Source organism: Atractosteus spatula, chromosome 28 (genome assembly GCF_055471065.1).
Source record: "Atractosteus spatula isolate fAtrSpa1 chromosome 28, fAtrSpa1.hap1, whole genome shotgun sequence".
Taxonomy (NCBI): Eukaryota; Metazoa; Chordata; class Actinopteri; order Semionotiformes; family Lepisosteidae; genus Atractosteus; species Atractosteus spatula.
Window position 1 is genome coordinate 2854466 of NC_142733.1, and position 17953 is coordinate 2872418.

At 55.2% G+C, this 17953-nt stretch overlaps 3 protein-coding genes across 5 annotated transcripts in view; 2 read left to right on the forward strand and 1 right to left on the reverse strand.

Moving 5' to 3' along the window:
* Positions 1–460: 460 nt before the first annotated feature.
* LOC148813733 (BTB/POZ domain-containing protein 2-like) lies at positions 461–6405 on the reverse strand. The gene is made up of 9 exons (XM_088907907.1): positions 5847–6405; positions 5319–5438; positions 4560–4716; positions 4114–4219; positions 3837–4034; positions 3315–3507; positions 2653–2740; positions 2377–2523; positions 461–2302 (listed from the first exon to the last, which is right to left on the reverse strand). Exons 1-9 carry the CDS (start codon positions 6386–6388, stop codon positions 2141–2143), a joined length of 1713 nt encoding a protein of 570 aa, XP_088764033.1. The 5' UTR covers positions 6389–6405; the 3' UTR covers positions 461–2140.
* A 27-nt stretch (positions 6406–6432) lies between these two features.
* On the forward strand, positions 6433–14726 carry hmg20b (high mobility group 20B). Of its 3 annotated transcripts, none has more exons than XM_088907910.1 (10): positions 6433–6500; positions 9075–9127; positions 9279–9429; positions 9504–9707; positions 12668–12788; positions 12922–12977; positions 13092–13167; positions 13411–13626; positions 13724–13856; positions 13952–14726. In XM_088907910.1, the coding sequence occupies exons 2-10, from the start codon at positions 9087–9089 to the stop codon at positions 13962–13964; spliced, it is 1011 nt and encodes a 336-aa protein (XP_088764036.1). In that variant the 5' UTR covers positions 6433–6500; positions 9075–9086; the 3' UTR covers positions 13965–14726. The 3 variants fall into 3 exon arrangements, with proteins under 3 accessions (XP_088764036.1, XP_088764034.1, XP_088764035.1); XM_088907908.1 differs by lacking the exon at positions 6433–6500 and adding an exon at positions 8400–8441; XM_088907909.1 differs by lacking the exons at positions 6433–6500; positions 13952–14726 and having other exon boundaries at positions 8417–9127; positions 13724–13860.
* Positions 14727–17379: 2653 nt separating this feature from the next.
* The window catches only part of LOC148813735 (protein unc-13 homolog A-like), a 60484-nt gene continuing 59910 nt past the window's right edge, over positions 17380–17953 (forward strand). Inside the window, exon 1 of the mRNA XM_088907911.1 lies at positions 17380–17740. Coding sequence (XP_088764037.1) covers positions 17719–17740 — 22 coding nt within the window. The 5' untranslated portion in view covers positions 17380–17718. The remainder of the gene's footprint in view (positions 17741–17953) is intronic.

Below are 17953 nucleotides of genomic sequence, written 5' to 3' on the forward strand. Positions count from 1 at the left end.
CCCCGTCACGATACTGGGGCATTAGGACCCACACAGACTGCAGGGTGAGCACCCCCTGCTGGTCTCACTAACACCTCTTCCAGCAGCAACCTCCGCTTTCCCAGGAGTCTCCCTCCAGGTACTGACCAGGCTCACACCTGCTGGGCTGCAGTGAGCTGCCAGCTGGGAGCTGGAGATAATTATCTAATGATGCTGGAATGGTATGAAAAACAGCAGGACCAGGATTGGGAACCACTGACTTAGAGGAGTGTTTTTCCCTAAGGAATGTGCAGAACAGAAAGAAAGCAAAACCGGGAAACAGATCACACACTGGCATCGGCCTGCCCTGGTGATTATGGGCCCAGCAGAACACAAATCTGCAGCTACAGGGGTCTCTCTGGGCTGGAGAAAGATGAGACTCTCCTACCACGAGAGACTCATCTCTTGCTACGTGAGGTTTCAGCACTTGGATAACCAGTCACCAGGTAACTTTTTAATATTTGCAGTGAATATTTACAGTTTTGACTGAGCACACATAAAGCATTTACAAAGGACAATTACATAACTCAAACAGCACACAAACATTTCTTACACATTCAGGAGAAAGTGAGATTGTCAGTTTCTACCATTAAGCTGCGAGCTTTGGATCGACTAAAAAAAAAACATTCTCAAGTACTAATGAAGAGAATTCAATATTCTTCCGCAAGAAGGCTGCTTGATGCATAAAAATGGAGTAGTACACATAAAGCAGAGTATAGATGTATCTAAATCTCTCATCATGGCATGCACAACACCACCTGAGCTACCTGCAGCACAGGTGTGCAAGACTGCTCCTCTTACCCCAAAACTCTCACCCACCAGACGAACCAGAATCCAGCTCAGCTAATTTAACTGCCTGCTCATGTACGTTGTCATTATGTAGTTTTAGTCTCTGTGGTGGGGAGTCCAGGCCCATCCTGCAGGTTTGACAGAAGGCTTTTAAACAGTCAAGGAAAGGGATCTGGAGAGGATGTTAACTTTCCTTAATAAAGCAACTGACACATTCAATTCAGTCATTCAGAGCCCCTCTGAAAAAAACACTGGAGCCTGTGGTGGCTGGGGGGAGTTCTGTGTCCCTCCTGCGCGTGCGGCTCTCACGTTTGCAGATGAGCTCATCAGAACACGGGCGTGGTTAGCAGAGCCCAGCAGGCAGAGCCACACCGCGCCACGCAGGTCGGCGTCCCACTTGCTCCCTTGTGCTGGGGGCAGAAGCAGATCGTTTCACGGGCCTTCCCTGGGCGCTCACGACAACAAAACCCCCACGGGCCACAGCCCCTCGGCTCGAACCCCAGCAGCGCCAACGGGCCTCTCTGCTGGAGACTGAGCTGGACCCACTTGTTCTGCTACTGAGATAACCGAACGCCCTCCTCCCGGGCAAAACCCATGGTCAGGAGTAGAATGGGTTCTATGGACCCTTTTACTTCATTTAAAAGTTAAGGTTCTGGATCTGTGGGTCTGATTTAAAAATTTCAAGCCCAGTGTCTTCACACCCCAGGGCACACTGTGTGTGTAGATGCTCAGGCAAAGAAAACTGTGAAAATGAACACCTGTGTTAACTCAAGATGCCAAGGACAAGGGGGAATAGGGGACCCCCTCTATGATCTAGGGTAACTGCACAGGTGGGGCTCAGCTGAACTCAAGTTTCCCTCTGACGGTCACATGCAGAACAACACAGTGACAGAGTGACCAGCTCACTTGAGAGGCTGCTAGTAGCAGCAAGACTGCAGCCTTTGGGGTTCACTATGATCACAGGAGAGTCCCCAGACCCCCCCCCCACCCTCACTCCAACATCTGTGCCGGTCAGTCAGGGTTTCTAGATGACCTCTAACCCCAGAGGTCACAACTGCAAGAAGATAACCCCTCAGTCTTCCACCCAGCAGCTGTATTAGCTGTAAACGGTGACCCCACACCCCCTCCACCCCTCACCACTCTAGCCAGAGAAAATGACCTCTAAGGTCAAAGGTCATCATGTATTCATGTGTGTCGTGCACAGATTTAACCTGCAGAGGTCAAAAGTCATTGTGTCTAGGTGACCACCTCACAGGTCAAGAGTCACTACATTGTGAGGACCTCAGAGGCCAGGGGTCATTGTTGAAGAGGTGACCCCGGAGGTCAGGGGTCACTATGTGTAGAAGATAACCTCCGGCAGCTGTCCGTCCTCCACCGAGGTGCCGTTGTTGTTTCCTGCGGCGTAGCAGAACGTGAAGCAGGTCTTGGTGCCGGTCGACGGCGACTCGTGGGTCACCTTCCGCAGCCCCTTGGTGCCGTAGTGGGAGTCCGGGCCCTGGGAGAGAGATCTGGGTCAGAACCCCTCCGTGGACGCCCACAGAATCAGCCCCCCGGGATGCCCACACACACCTTGAGCGTGGCGCAGGCAGTGTAGTTGACGTTGGGCAGGATCTCGACAGGCTCCTTGAACATGACCCGGAAGGTGTTGGCTGAGCCATCGCAGCTGAACCCGGTGTCGTTCTGACCCAGGACGGTGTTACTGTCCGTGTGGATGATCTGGGGGTACACGCACAGGAAGAAACAGAGGTTACAGAGCAGCGGAGCTGCACTCTGCTTTGACATTCGAGCCCAGAACCTCATCCCCTCCCTCCCCTTCATCACAAGATACCAGGGACTCAGCCGGACCTGGATGTTGACCTGGTAATCCGTGGGTCCGTGGATCGACCCGTAGAGCCCGAACCCCACGACGAATATCCGGCGATTCACCGAGAACCTGAGAGAGGGACAGAGGGAGGGAGAGGTCAGAGGGCAGTACGATTCGGGGCAGCCCTGCGGTACAGGAGCCCCAGAAGGAGGGAGGGGTGAGAGGGCAGCAGGATTTGGGGCAGCCCTGCGGCACAAGAGCCCCAGAAGGAGGAAGGGGTCAGAGGGCAGCAGGATTCAGGGCAGTCCTGCGGCACAGGAGCCCCAGAAGGAGGGAGGGGTGAGAGGGCAGCAGGATTCGGGACAGCCCTGTGGCACAGGAGCCCCAGAAGGAGGGAGGGGTGAGAGGGCAGCAGGATTCGGGACAGCCCTACGGCAGACGAGCCCCAGAAGGAGGGAGGGGTGAGAGGGCAGCAGGATTCGGGACAGCCCTGTGGCACAGGAGCCCCAGAAGGAGGAAGGGGTCAGAGGGCAGCAGGATTCGGGACAGCCCTGTGGCACAGGAGCCCCAGAAGGAGGGAGGGGTCAGAGGGCAGCAGGATTTGGGACAGCCCTGTGGCACAGGAGCCCCAGAAGGAGGGAGGGGTCAGAGGGCAGCAGGATTTGGGACAGCCCTGTGGCACAGGAGCCCCAGTCTAGCTCACCGGATGCGGTCGCTGGTCCCGCTGTAGCCCCAGCGGCTCTCCACCTGGCCGAAGCGCGTGATGCTGCACTCTTTCCCGCGCAGGCAGCAGCGCGGCCGGTCGATGAAGTCCACCCGTGGCTTGGGGTTGACCGTGAAGTGCAGGAACAGGCTGACCACCTCCCGGTCCATCAGGATGCCGGACTGGGCCGGACCTGGGCAAGGACAGAGTCAGGGAACGAAGCAGAGAGACAGGTGGGTCGACCAGCTACAAGAAACCAGTACTTGAGAACTTGATTGATCGATTGATCAATAGCATGAGAACTCACTCATCTCCTGGGTATTCTTTATCATTGTCTTCCCATGATGCAATAAGGTAAATTACTGATTTACTGTATTAATTCACAAACAGCTGTACGGATAAACAAGGCCACACAATGTGGAGACCAGAGAGGTCCTTCCTCTCTGGTGCTGAAGCTCTCCAGCCCGTCTCGGAGGAAGCACGGCGGAAACGGGACCAGGGGCCGGCAGCGGGCAGGCGTACCAGCGGCGAATTCCTCGATGGTCATCAGCGGGAAGCGGATGAGCGAGAGGGACTTGCCCAGCACGCGGCGCTTGTTCTCCGGCGTCGGCTGGAGCTGCTGCCGCTGGGCCTCCGCCTCGGCCCAGCGCACCACCGCCCCGAACAGCCGCACCTCCCGGACGCCCAGCGTGTCCCGCTCCAGCACCGCCACCAGCGTGTCTGCGGGAGGCGAGAGGGAGCCGGAGTCACTCACCCGCGGCGCGGCCACCTGTGGCGCCGCAGGCAGACCGGGTCTTACCCAGGTCGATGTCGGTGAAGCCCTCGGCCGCGATGGCGTCGGCGGTGTTCTTGTCAATGTTCTCCAGACACAGGCTGGCCAGTTGGGGCTCGTCGAACAGCCGGGCCTGCAGCACAACACAGCAACACAGCTCATCGACACAGGGTACCAGAACGGAGCACAGCAGTGAGGCCTGACACAGCGCTCACAGAGCAATGGGGGACCAAGACATGACTCAGCGCTCACAGAGCAACAGAGCACCAAGACATGACTCGGCGCTCACAGAGCAACGGGACACCGAGGCCCGACTGCCAAGCCACTAAAGTTTAAGAAAATTAAGTGAGCAGCCACTGCCTCTGCCCACATCAGAACAACAACCACCCCCCCCCCCAAAATGAGAATTTTACAATCTTGCTGTTTCACCGTATTCCGTGCAGGCGCTCAGAGGGCCACGCGCTGTGCTGTACCTGCGTGAGCAGCATGAAGGCGTTGTCGGCGCGCAGGTTCTTCTTCAGGAACTCCACACAGTGAGTCTCCAGCGCCGGCACCGCGTATTTCTTGGCCGTGTAGAGTGTTGTCATCACCGTCTCCGGCCCGATCTGCACCTCGTCTGAGTACAGGAACCTGGCACACACAGCGCAGGGAACACACTTGGATCACCCAGAGCAGAGAACACGCCTGGCACACGCAGCGCAGAGATCATGCCTGGTACACGCAATGCAGAGATTATGCCTGGCACACGCAGCGCAGAGATCATGCCTGGCACATGCAGCGCAGAGATCATGCCTGGCACAGGCAGTGCAGCGAGGATAACACTAGAGCTCTAGACTTCAAGGCCAGGGTCAGGGGCAGGAGTGTGAGCTGGAGCAGAGCCAGGGGCAGGAACGGAGACAAGGGCAGGGGCAGGGGCAGAGACACTGGCGTGGGCTGGAGCAGGGGCAGAGACACACAGGGCGCGAGACAAACAGTCACTGACACAGGGGCAGAGACACACAGGGCGCGAGACAGTCACTGACACAGGGGCAGAGACACACAGGGCGCGAGACAAACAGTCACTGACACAGGGGCAGAGACACACAGGGCGCGAGACACACAGTCACTGACACAGGGGCAGAGACACACAGGGGGCGAGACAAACAGTCACTGACACAGGGGCAGAGACACACAGTCACTGACGCAGGGGCAGACAGGCGGACAGCGAGAGGGCTGGGGTGACCGAGTCTCACTTGAGCAGCGCTAGGAAGGCGGCGGGTTCGACGTCCGGCAGCTCGATCTCAGTGGAAGTGGTGGCCATTCCCCCGTTGAACATGGCATCAAACACGGCGCTGCCCACGGCCAGCACAAACCTGCCACAGACACACAGGGGAATCCGAAAATGTCCTGCAGAAACACGCGCCACACCTGACAGCTGGTCGGGTCGGGTCCTGTTTCGGACATTCGTGTCATTCTCCACTGTCTACAGTCTCACCTGCAGCTCGGACTATTTCTGCCCTGGAGTCTGCGTGTGTGCACAGACCTCAGCATGGTCCTCACCCAGAACACAGGCAGTCTTTATAATAATAGTATATAACTGTCAACATGATCTGCCACAGAACGCTTTTTTAAAAGAAATGTCCGGTCCTTTAGCTAAAATACTGCGCATAATAATCACAGCAAAACATCCGTACGCAAGACGCAGAGTTCTGCCGTGATTATCATACAATATATTTTTAAAGCGCAGTCACCGTCTGTGCTGCATGTCGCAGCCGGCTCACCTGTGCGCAGGTATGCGCTGTACCCCCATGCCCTTCCCGACCAAGAAATGCACGTCGCTCAGGACTTCGTTGTTGAACAAGAAGGCGAATCTCTCCTTCACCGTGCTCTTCGTTGCCTGCCAGTTGTACACGGGCTCCCGGTACACCAGCACGGCGGCGGCCGCTGCAGGAGCCGAGGGCAGCGAGGACGGCGTGACCGAGGCCGAGACTGCGGCTGCCGTCTCCCCGGCGGCCGCGGCCGCAGCGCCGGCGCCCTGAGCCGAGCCGCCCTGCGAGGAAGCGTTCTGCGTCGCCGGGGTAGCGCCAACTGCGGCACCGCCGCCTGCGCCGGGGCCCGGCTGAGGATTGCAGTGCCCGCCCGCTCCCTGCACCCCTCCCGCAGGCCCCGGCGATGCCCCGGCGCTGTTGGCCGAGGCCTGAGCGCTGTTGTTCGACTGCACATTGCCGAGGGGTCCGGGGTTGGAGAAATTCAGACACGGAGCTCCACCGCCGCTCCCACCCGCAGCCATCTTGGAATGGAAGAGACAGGCGCAGCAGCGCATCGCCGCACTGCACGGCTGGGATCGGAGTCGGAGCGCATCGCCGGGGAGAGAGGACAGCGGCGGGCTAGGGGGGTGGCCAGGGATCTGCTCGCAAGCCAGACGCCGTGCCTTGGTTTGATGAGATTAAATATTTCTCGGCGTTTAGTGCAACAACACCCTCCTGTCAAATTCACGCTCTGCATCGTCATCGTGTAATTTTTATGCAGAGGTTGTTACCTCGGGAGTGACGGTGGACTCGGATATCAGGGCAGGAGCGGGCTGTACCACAGAGAGGTCTAGTGATTCTGGTGTTCAGAGCAAATTTAGGATTAAAATACACGTTGCTTTGGAAGGGAAGCCAGGAGCAGGCTGCACAGTTGAAGAGGGTGGGATGGTGGTGACACAGCGCTCCTGCCCTGGCCCAACTCCTCTGGAGAGCGAGGAAGCTCCTGCTGAGCCCTGGATAGCCTTGCAAGTCCTTCGGTACTCTTTAATTACAGAAGTAATCTGGGTTGACTGAACAATGAAGGGTCAGTTCTGAATGTAAGGGAAGAGCACTGTAATGGCTGGATCCAGGTTCAGTAGCTGGGAAGTGGTGTGGCTGAGCTCACACTGCCGGCCTGGTCACCCCAGGCCAAACCCTCCGTCACCCAGCAGAGCACCGACTGGGGCAAGTCACCCAGCAGAGCACCCCAGAGCACCGACTGGGGCAAGTCACAGCCTCCCTCCTGGGGTTCAGAGCAGGGGTCCACAGTGTTAGACACCTAGTGGACTGGACAGCCTGCAGACACACTGCAGACTCACTGACCCCTCCAGGACCAGGACTGGACACCCTGCAGACACACTGACCCCTCCAGGACCAGGACCGGACACCCTGCAGACTCACAGACCCCTCCAGGACCAGGACTGGAAAACCCTGCAGACACACTGACCCTCCAGGACCAGGACTGGACACCCTGCAGACACACTGACCCCTCCAGGACCAGGACTGGACACCCTGCAGACACACTGACCCCTCCAGGACCAGGACTGGACACCCTGCAGACACACTGACCCTCCAGGACCAGGACTGGACACCCTGCAGACACACTGACCCCTCCAAGACCATGACTGGACACCCTGCAGACACACTGACCCCTCCAGGACCAAGACCGGACACCCTGCAGACACACTGACCCCTCCAGGATCAGGACCGGACACCCTGCAGACACACTGACCCCTCCAGGACCAGGACTGGACACCCTGCGGACACACTGACCCTCCAGGACCAGGACTGGACACCCTGCAGACACACTGACCCCTCCAGGACCAAGACCGGACACCCTGCAGACACACTGACCCCTCCAGGTCCAGGACTGGACACCCTGCAGACACACTGACCCTCCAGGACCAGGACTGGACACCCTGCAGACACACTGACCCCTCCAGGACCAGGACTGGACAGCCTGCAGACACACTGACCTCCAGGACTGGGATTATGGACATATTTATATACTGGATAATATATACATTGTATATGTAAAGTGGGGCTAAAATATTACCGTTTTGTGTTACGTGAAAACAAAAATGTAGGGATACATTTTACTCTTAGAAAAGTTTTATTGACTTTGTTTCAAGAAAATCTCAGGTTTAAATATTAGAATTGAGAACCTGCATACGCACTGAGAGCATATAACTTTATTACCAAATAAATTTCTATGTCGCAAAAACAAAAGAAAAAATAATCTCAACCAGAAGTTGAAATCCTATTTAATGTAAAAATGTATTTGTTATAAAATCACATTTCGCAATTCTCAAGACCCAAAACAAAAAAAGACAAACCATATGGTGAACCTTTTCCGTGACTGACACCCATATTACCCAATAGAACGCGTGCTTAATCGCTCTTGCCCAATCCAGGCTTCCCGATTACTTTTTATAAGAGGCAGACACCCCGCCTTCCGCGGACCCTCAGAGCCAATCAGAGTTTCGGATATCCGGGAGAGCCAATGGAATGGCTCAGGGCGGTATGATAATTGCCTTCCCGGAGTTTGGTTGAGAGGGCGGATAGCGAGAAGCTGTGGGTTGTCGAGAGGTAACTGTGAAGTTTTTTTCCCCGTGTTTTATTGAATTATCTGTGTGGAAAAAAAACGTGGTTTCTCCATAGAGAACTTGTAAAACTTCGAGCGGCCGAGCTGAGACCCGCTGTAGGGCCTCACAGGTTCGGTTTTAGCCGTGAGAGATAGACGAAGCGTAGGATTATGTGCTCTTTTGTTAAAAGCCTGGTTATTATAACTCCACCGTGAGGGGGGCCGTGCTGTAGCAGATGGAGAAAAAAAGATACAAACTGCTGTGACTAATTTATATTTAAGTTATATAACAAGTTCGTGATGGATTCTGCCTTTCATATTTGAGCCTCTGTACCCTGTCTACCTTAATTATTATAATTGGGACCAGCGCGGAACCGTTTGGGGCGCAGTCGCGATGTTGTTTAAAATTGGGGTGTTTGCTGGTCGGGCGCCGTTCTGTGGGCGGAGGGAGCGGCTTTCTAGCGAGAAGACTGTGCGGGTCTGACCTCCTCACCTCTGGCGGTCGGGGGTCCGTTCGGCAGCTCCGTGTTGCGGCCTGACTGTCCCTGAGTGGACGTGTGTGTGTGTGTGTGTGTGTGTGTGTGTGTGTGTGTGTGGGGGGGGGGCTCTGTGTTTGTGACTGTGTCTGTTCTCTCCAGACAGGTGCAGGGATGTCTCAGAACACTAAGCACCAGCAGGGCGGCGCCACTGAGTGAGTATGCAGGAGTTGGGGCAAAGGTGGGGTGAGAGCTTGGGGTGAGGGCAGGGGCAGCTCTGTCTCTTCCTTGGGTTGAGTCGTTTCAGATCCTCAGGTGTGTCTCGGTTGGTAATCCCTCTCCCCCCCCCACCCCCCTCTTCCCCAGCCCCTCGCGGAGCTCTGCCATGAATGGGGGGGTGTTTATCGCTGGCGGGGTGAAGCTGGAGCAGACGGAGGTGGGGACCCATCGTGCCCACAACCCCCCCGAAAGCGAGGGACCAGCCGCCGGCCAGCCGGGCCGCGCCCCCGAGGAGGAGGTCAGGACGGACTGCCGGGCGCGCTCGTGACTGACCGCCCCGGGGCAGACACACTGACCCCTCTCTCCCCCCAGCCCGTGAAGAAGCGTGGCTGGCCCAAGGGCAAGAAGAGGAAGAAGGTGCTGCCGAACGGGCCGAAGGCGCCGGTGACGGGGTACGTGCGCTTCCTGAACGAGCGGCGGGAGCAGATCCGGGCGCAGCACCCCGACCTGCCCTTCCCCGAGATCACCAAGAGGCTGGGCGCCGAGTGGAGCCGCCTGGCCCCCCAGGAGAAGCAGGTGAGCATGTGGGCGGGGTGCCACGCGGGGCGGCTGAGCTGAGCTGTCTGTCTCTGTGCTGTCTCTGTGCTGTCTCTGTGCTGTCTCTGCGCTGTCTCTGGTCTCCGTCTCCCTCGGTCTGTCTCTCTGGCTGTGCTCTGCTCTGTCTCTGTGTGTCTCCGTCTCCCTCGGTCTGTCTCTCTGGCTGTGCTCTGCGTGGTCTCGGGGTCTCTGGCTGTGCTCTGTGCTGTCTTCTGGTCTCTGTCTCTCAATTCAATTTCAATTCAAGATGCTTTGTTGGCATGACCAATGACTAAAATCAGTGTAAAAGCAAAAGAAAATTAACATAAAAAAGTCTACAGACAATTACAGACATTTCCAATACAGACACATCATAAGATATTTATGTGTAAACATATGGAGCATTATTGGGAGACAGGCTCACTGTTCCTCAGGGTTTGACGAGATCACATACTGGGCTGCCAGTTCAACTCTCCCAGTAGGATCGGGAGTTGTTGTGATTGTGGCAGTTGTGAAAATTTTGGGATTAGATTTGTAAATTTCGGGAAGAATGTTTCTCTAATCCCAGAGTATCTGTCACAGTGCAGTAGGAAGTGCACCTCTGTCTCCATTTCTCCCCGCTGGCAGTGGGAGCACAGCCTGTCCTCTCTGGGCAGCCAGGTCTGCCTGTGTCGCCCAGTTTCTATGGCCAGGCTGTGGTCACCGAGCCTGTACTGTCAGGGTCTGTTTCTTTTTGCTGTTACTTATGTTGGTCAAATATTCAGGTAGTGTGTATTGTCTATTTAGGATTCTGTAGCATTCCAGTTTGTGTGTGAGTGTCCCAGTGTGTGAGAAATCGCTGTTTGATCTGTGCTGTGATGTGGTTGAGTCTGAGTTGAGGTGCTCTAGCAGTGCTGTCCTGAGGCTGGCTGGTGTCGGTGTGGCTCAGGTCAGTGACCCTCAGGACCAGCTGGCTCAGAGGGCTCTTTGTTAGGCTCAGCTCTTGGCTCAGCAGGGCCTTGTTGTGGTAGGGGTTTTGGTTGCTGCTTTTTAATTATTGCCAATACTTTATTACTCTTTTTTTTCTCTGCACATGGATGATGTTTCTACAGATCTCCACGTGCAGAGTTTCTATGGGGTGTTTGTCCCATTAAGTGTACTCCTGGTCTATGAGGAGACCCCACACCTCACTGTCTTATATTACAATTGGTTGGATTACACTTTCAAGTATTCGCAGCAAAATCTTTATAGGGGGGTTGATGTTGTAGAGCCTTCTTGTAGAAAACCACAATTCTGGTCTTGTCCAGATTGCCTGTCAGCATGAAGGTCTATCGGTACTGCTCCAGCAGTGCCAGGTTCTGCTGCAAGTCCTGTTCTTTGGGCGACAGCAGGACCAGGGCATCTGCATAGAGCAGGAACTTGATCTGTGTGTATTGTAGTGTGAGACCAGGAGCTGCAGACTGTTCCGACATATCTGCTAACTCATTGATGAAATTGAACATTGATAGACTTGTTTATAGATATTGAACAGTGTTGGGTTCAGGCTGCAGCCCTGTCTGACCCCACGACCCTGAGTGACGAATTCTGTCCTTTTGTTTCCGATTTTCACTGCACACTTGTTCTTCGAGTACATCGACTTAATTACGTCGTAGAGTTGATCTCCTAACTACTTTGAAGGAGTTTGTAAAAGAATCCTTTGTGCCAAATTAAGTCAAAAGCTTTTTTGCAATCAATAAAGCAGACAATCGGGTATTCATGGTATTACACACTACCTTTCCCAGGTTGCTTCAGTGCTCCAGTTATTAGGGTCAAGTCTGTCTCCACTCTTATAGATGGATGTGATCAGCTGTTGATTCTTGGGCTCAGGGAACCAGCCAGCTCTCAGGACGAGTTTGAAGAGTTTGAGCAGGGCCTGCTGCAGCTTCGAGCTGCTGTGTCTCAGCATCTCGTTGTCCACTTCGTCTTGGCCACAGGCCTTTCGTGGTCTGAGGGTCTGGAGTTTGTCTTGGAGCAGCTCCTGTTCTGTGATCTGGGAGTCTAAGGGGTTTTGGTTGTCTTTTATAGCCAATTCAGATATTTTCAATTTTTTCATAAAATAGGTTTTTCAGACTGATCCAACTGATGGCTAATTCTTCTGGGTTTGATTTATTTAAATGATTTCATTTTTTCCAGAAATAATTTCGATTTATTGACTCCTTGATTTCTGAGAGTTTTCTTCTTGAGAGTGTGTTTGTGGTGTTTTACCATCTCACTGCATTGTGTTTTTGGTTTGATAGTTCTCGTAGTGCTTTTCTGGTGTTTCTGCGCTCTGTGCTGCCTCTGTCTCTCTGTCTGCGCTCTGTGCTGTCTCTGCCTCTGTCTGCACTCTGTGCTGTCTCTGATCAGTTTCATTTCAATTCAGACAGCTTTATTGGCATGACCACTGAATTTCAGTGTTGCCAAAGCATATACAGAAAATACAACATCTATGGACATTTACATACAGCACATAGAACATCATTGGGAGACAGGCCCAGTGTTCCTCAGGCTGTGACAGGAGATCACATACTGGGCTGCCAGTTCAACTGAGTTCCCTCCTCCCTCTCCCAGTAGAATTGGGAGCTGTTGTGATTCTGGCAGGTGTGGGAATTCAGGGATTAGATTTGTACATTTGGGGAAGAATGTTTCTCTAATTCCATCATATCTGTCACAGTGCAGTAGGAAGTGCACCTCTGTCTCTATTTCTCCCCGCTGGCAGTGGGAGCACAGCCTGTCCTCTCTGGGCAGCCAGGTCTGCCTGTGTCGCCCAGTTTCTATGGCCAGGCTGTGGTCAGGGTCTGTTGCTCCTTGCTGTGTCTCACCCTGCTCAGTGTGTATTGTCTGTTTAGGGTTCTGTAGCGTCCCTGTTTGTATTGTGTGTCCCAGTGGGTGAAGTAGTGTGGTTTGGTTGACTTGGATTTGCGTTCCCTCTCGCTGCTCTCTGTCCGCCCCTCTGCGCCCAGCGGTACCTGGACGAGGCTGAGCGGGAGAAGCAGCAGTACGTCCGGGAGCTGAAGGAGTACCAGCAGAGCGAGGCGTTCCGGCTCAGCGCTGCCAAGATCCAGGACAAGAAGGTCAAACGAGGTCGGTGGCTATCCCTGCAGGGCTGGCTCGTGATATTCCTCCTCCTGTCCGGCCGGGTCACCTGGCTTGGGCCCGGAGCTCAGCGGGAGCTGGGAAAACGAGTTGCTTCCCTCTGTCTGCTTGTCTTTTCCAGAAGAGTCAGCATCTGTAATCATCAACGCCACAGGCTCCGGACCCACAGGGCACAAGGTGAATATGAAGGGTGTGGAAGAGGGGGAGGTGGGGACCCAGAGAGGGCAACACAGAGGGGGAGGTGGTGGGGAGAGAAGGAGGGAGACTGAGCCAGTTTCCTCTGTCCTTCAGGGCGCGGAGCTGTCCGACAGGTTCTGGAAGTTTGATGTGCCGATATTTACAGAGGAGTTTCTGGACCAGAACAAAGGTATGGTTCCTGTGGACTAGCAAAGCTGAGGGCACAGAGAGTGAAGGAATTATTATTGAGAGCGTCACACACTACAACACATCGGTAGCTGCGGGGAGCTTCCTGCTTGTTACCACACTGTGACTGGATCTGCATGGAGTTCAAATAAATCTGTCGTGTTGCAGCTTCGTCGGTAGCTTGTAAAACCCGGAGTGGATCAGCCTGCTAAGCAGCGGGAGTCTGTGTCTCTGTCCCCCCCCCCAGCCCGCGAGGCGGAGCTGCGGCGCCTGCGGAAGGCGAACATGGAGTTCGAGGAGCAGAACGCCGCGCTGCAGAAGCACATCGCCGACATGCACGGCGCCAAGGAGCGGCTGGAGGCGGAGCTGGGGCAGGACGAGAGGCGCACGCAGGCCCTGCAGCGACACCTGCTGGCCATCAAACACACGCTGGCCACCAGCCTGTCCGCCGTGCCCCTGCCAGGTCGGTCCGCCCCTCCCTGCCCCGCCGCCGGGGTCAGGTCGGTGCATGTGGCCTGGCTCCCCCTCTGACCTTCTCCCTCCCCACCCCACCCCCGCAGGCTCAGGGGAGACCCCCTCTTTCGGGACGCTCGATGCATACATGAGCCGGCTGTGCAGCGTGCTGGAGAGCAGCCCCCACGAGCACCGCACCCTCATCGCCCAGCTGCAGGACATCCTGGCGCATTTCGACAGGTGAGAGTGAGCCTGCGCCTTCGGCCGATAGCCCACACCCCTGACCCCCCCCCCCCCCGCCTGCCCATCACCTCCTGCCCTGTCTGTGCCCTCAGTGAGAAGCTGTGAGTAGCGCCGACCGGCTGGGCGCCGCCGAGTACCAGCCCGACCCGCTGCAGCGGAGAGGCCGGAGCCGACCCACCGCACGCCCCCCCGCCTCCTGGGGCCGGGGTCACCAGGGGAACGGAGGATCTCCGGGAGGGAGAGTAGGGTCTGGCAGGCCCTCGCCGGGGGGAGGGGGGGCGATCAGTGCAGCACCAGGGCAGCTGGAACTCTGCAGGGGGGGGTGGGTGGGGGGGTCACGCACGCTGCTGTCCAGTTCCACCCCTGTCCCTCCCTCCCTCTCTGCACCGGGCCCTTAGCCCCAGCAGCTGCGAGAGAGGGGGGGGTCACGGGCGGAGCCGAGACCCAGCGAGCTGCTGTTTTACTCCAGGGGGTATTGTGGGGGGCAGGGGGGGAGACCTGGGGGCAGGAGGAGGCTCGTGCAGACTTGCCCAGCAGGCTGGAGGACGGTGTGTGTGTGCTGGGAGCGCTGCTGTCAGTCCAGTTGGGCTGCAGGCCTTCAGGAGCGAGGAGACGACGAGCGCTTCCTGTACAGAAGGGAAGTCCCAGGCCTTGATATGCATTAGATTTTTAATTTCTGTTGGTGTGGGTGAATTTACATCGCTTTGCGGTGCAAGGGGTAAGGGGAGGAGGAGGCATTCTTCCAATATAACGGTAAACGCTTGCATGTCTTTTTGTTTTGTTTAAACCTTTATAAATGGATGACCATCTGAAATCAAGTGGTGTAAAATCAATTCTGATGAAAATTAAATACGTTTAATGACTGACTCTGAAGTCGAGTGCTTCCTGGTAGTGGCCGCCAGGGGGAGCCCTCGCCCCTCTCACCGACCAGATCAGCCCAGCCCAGCGGCAGCTGTGCATCTTCAAGTGTGTGAGAGGGGAGGACGTCGTTTCGGCCAGGCAGCTGTGTGTGAGCTTGCTGTTCCTGGAGGAGGAGGTGACTTGTGGAGGGATGCTGGACTGTTCTTTCCTGCTGTGGGCGTGCAGGGTATCTGCACAAGACGTGGACCGGGTCAGAGGGCCCAGCACTGGGGCTCTCCTAGTTTGGGGGTGCACCTGAGGCACAGTCCCACGGGTCTGCGTGCACAGCTGCTTACAGCCTATTGTGAGAAGCAGCCGGCCGTGCAGGCATTCACCAGTAGTTGTGGTGTGTGTGTGCAGGAGGGAGAGACGCTGTCTGTCCCTCTGGGACTGGTGTGCTCAGGTCAGGGCGCCCCAGTGAGGGCGAGGCCCCAAGGTCCTGCAGGGAGAGGAGCCCGCCTGCGCGGGCCGCCCTGGGGGACCCCGGGAGGAGCCCACCTGCGCGAGCCACTCTGGGGGACCCCGCGAGGAACCCGCCTGCGCAGGCCGCTCTGCCTCCTGCTCTCTGTTCCTGCTGAGGGTGACTGTGACATTTGTTTATTATTGGCAAAATGGCACAGTTTAAATAACTATTTAGCATTCCTGGCAGATTGAAATCTCCACCAGTTTCAGAGCTGTGGACGGCATGAAGTGGCCTACCCAGACCTACTTCAGGAAATGATTGTGGTTAATTAAGCTTGATCAAAGTATCACAACGACATGATAGATAGATACTTTATTGATCCCGTGAGGGAAATTACAGTGCAACAGCAGCTTAACACAGACAACACAGCAACAGTAACGAATGATACAATAATAATACAATAAATTAAGTACAGTGAGAAGTGCACTAAGAAGAGTTACTCACAGTCCAGAACACACAAAGAACAAACCAGAACAGTACACAAAAAATGGGGCCTCAAGGATAAGAATCATGGTTGATCTTTTAATATATAAAAGACACTGGAACCACAAACTGCCTCAGCAAAGTACTATACTGTAGTAGGCTCGTATAACAAAGTCCACGTTTTCGTTTCACACTTAATCTGTAATTGACTATCGATAATCAATAGTTGTTGCTCTGCTGGAATGACCCTTGGGACCCCCGAACAGGGAGGTGTGTGCACACTGGGCTCATCGGATGCCTCGCAAACACCAGAGAATTCCTGATCACCAGTGGGATGGTGCTCAAGGTATGACTGATGGCCCTGGGAAGCCATTAGATCGGACTCTCACAAAGGAAAGCCCACCCACCATGGCCACGCCAGCCAATCAGAGCAGCCCCTGTGATTACTGTGAGTTTTACATAGAAATGGCCGCCGAACCTTCGACAGCTCCCATTCAGAAAATGTAATTTAATGAAAATGTCATAATTTTTTTTTCCTCCAGTGGGCTCCTGTAGTTGTATTTTGTCCCATTTCAGGGCTGAAGATCAGGCTCCCAATGCACAGCACCTCTGCTCCGCTCCAGGGTTTACCTGCTGCAGGGTGCTTGATGAAATAGACAGAAAAAATCTTTCCTTTTGGCTGCTCTGTCTTGTGCTTTTCCCCTTTCTCCCTGCTCCCTGTTTCCTCTTACTCCCCCCCCCCCCCCCCCTTGAATTATAAGTGGCGCATCTCCGGGAAGCTCGGTGAGTCACCAGACTATTAATCGGCCTTGCGGATCTTACGCCGGACATCTGGACCAGATCTGACAGTTTTATTTATATAGTGAAGTACTGACAACGCTTTATGCACCAGAATTCCTTTGCAAAGGTAAATCCTCTTACTCATGGATTTAGAACGCTGCTGACACACACTAAAAGTGACTGTGTGTGTGTATAATATATAAAAAGAAAGATCTTTGAAGAGGTCAAAGCTGATGTGTCTAATTTCCTTCAGTGGGGATGTCACAGCCAGCCACACGATACTGACGTCACACTGCTTCTGCTGCTTGGATGGCCTGTGTCTTCACTGCTAATCACGAGAGCAGGACGTACAGGGGCTCCAGCCCCTCTACAGCACAGAGGACATGTGCAATAGTGCACTAGTGTGGGTGTGTGCCCAGCTGTTTCACCACTAGAGTTCAGGGGGCCAGACTGTCCAGGTCCGGGGGGGGAGTTTAGCCAGGACACTAGGGTTAACACCGTCTTTTACATCCAGCTATGGGATCAGTGATGACCAGATAGAACCTCAGTTTCATTTCCCATCTGAGTGCTGCAGTCTCATCGGTCACAATACTGGTGCAAATTCTGCTGGTAAAAGCTGGTCCAGAGGGAACAGCGCCACCTACTGGTCCACCAGCGCTACTTACTGCTGCAACCTGGTCTCCCACCCCAGCACTGACCCCAGCCCGGCCGTGCATAGCTCCACCACAAGGTGGTAATGCTGCTTTATAAATCAGGGGATTCGATATTTTACGAGAAAGCGGTGCACCGGTTTTCATATTAATCAATGGTGGTTTTAGTCATTTAATTCATGTTTCTGCTTGCAGCGTGCGCCTTTAAGAAACGCAAGTGCTCGGCGCCGCGAGCCCGGGTCAGCTGTCCCGCGCCGCCTGCTGCCTCTCATCAGCGCGGCGTGACGTCACGTCAGGAGCTGTCCTCCGAGCTGGCGGTGCTGAACAAGATGGCTGTGAGCCGGAGAGCGGCGAGCTGAGGCGAGAGAGAGAGAGAGAGGCTGAGACTGAGAGCGAGGAATCGAAACAGCGAGAGAGAGAGAGCGAGAGGCGAGAGGCTGCATAAATCTCGACGCTGCTCGGACTCGGACTCGGACTCGGACACTGTTGCAATAACGGGGCATCCGTGTATATAAATACATTACAGGGCTTTAACACACACGCCCTCTCACGAAATCCCTGCCATCTGGACTCCCGACCGAAGCGGGGAGCCCGTGGAGCCCCTGGAGCGGACAGCCGGCTGCGATCAGCGGAGGAACAGGCGATGTCACTGCTGTGTGTCGGAGGTGAGAGCCGGGCGGCTGGGGTTTTATATCTCGCCCGCAGCCCCTGGCTGTCCATTACATAAACTCGCCCGGCCGAGGTTAATTGCTCGAAAGCAGAAAGATAATCGCCGACCGTCGCTTGTGTTTTCTTCAGACTTTCAGCCCTGTTTGCCCTCTCTGGCGCGGCGCGATGTGAATGTTTGTCTGTAAAAGACGGGCTGTAACAGCGCTGAA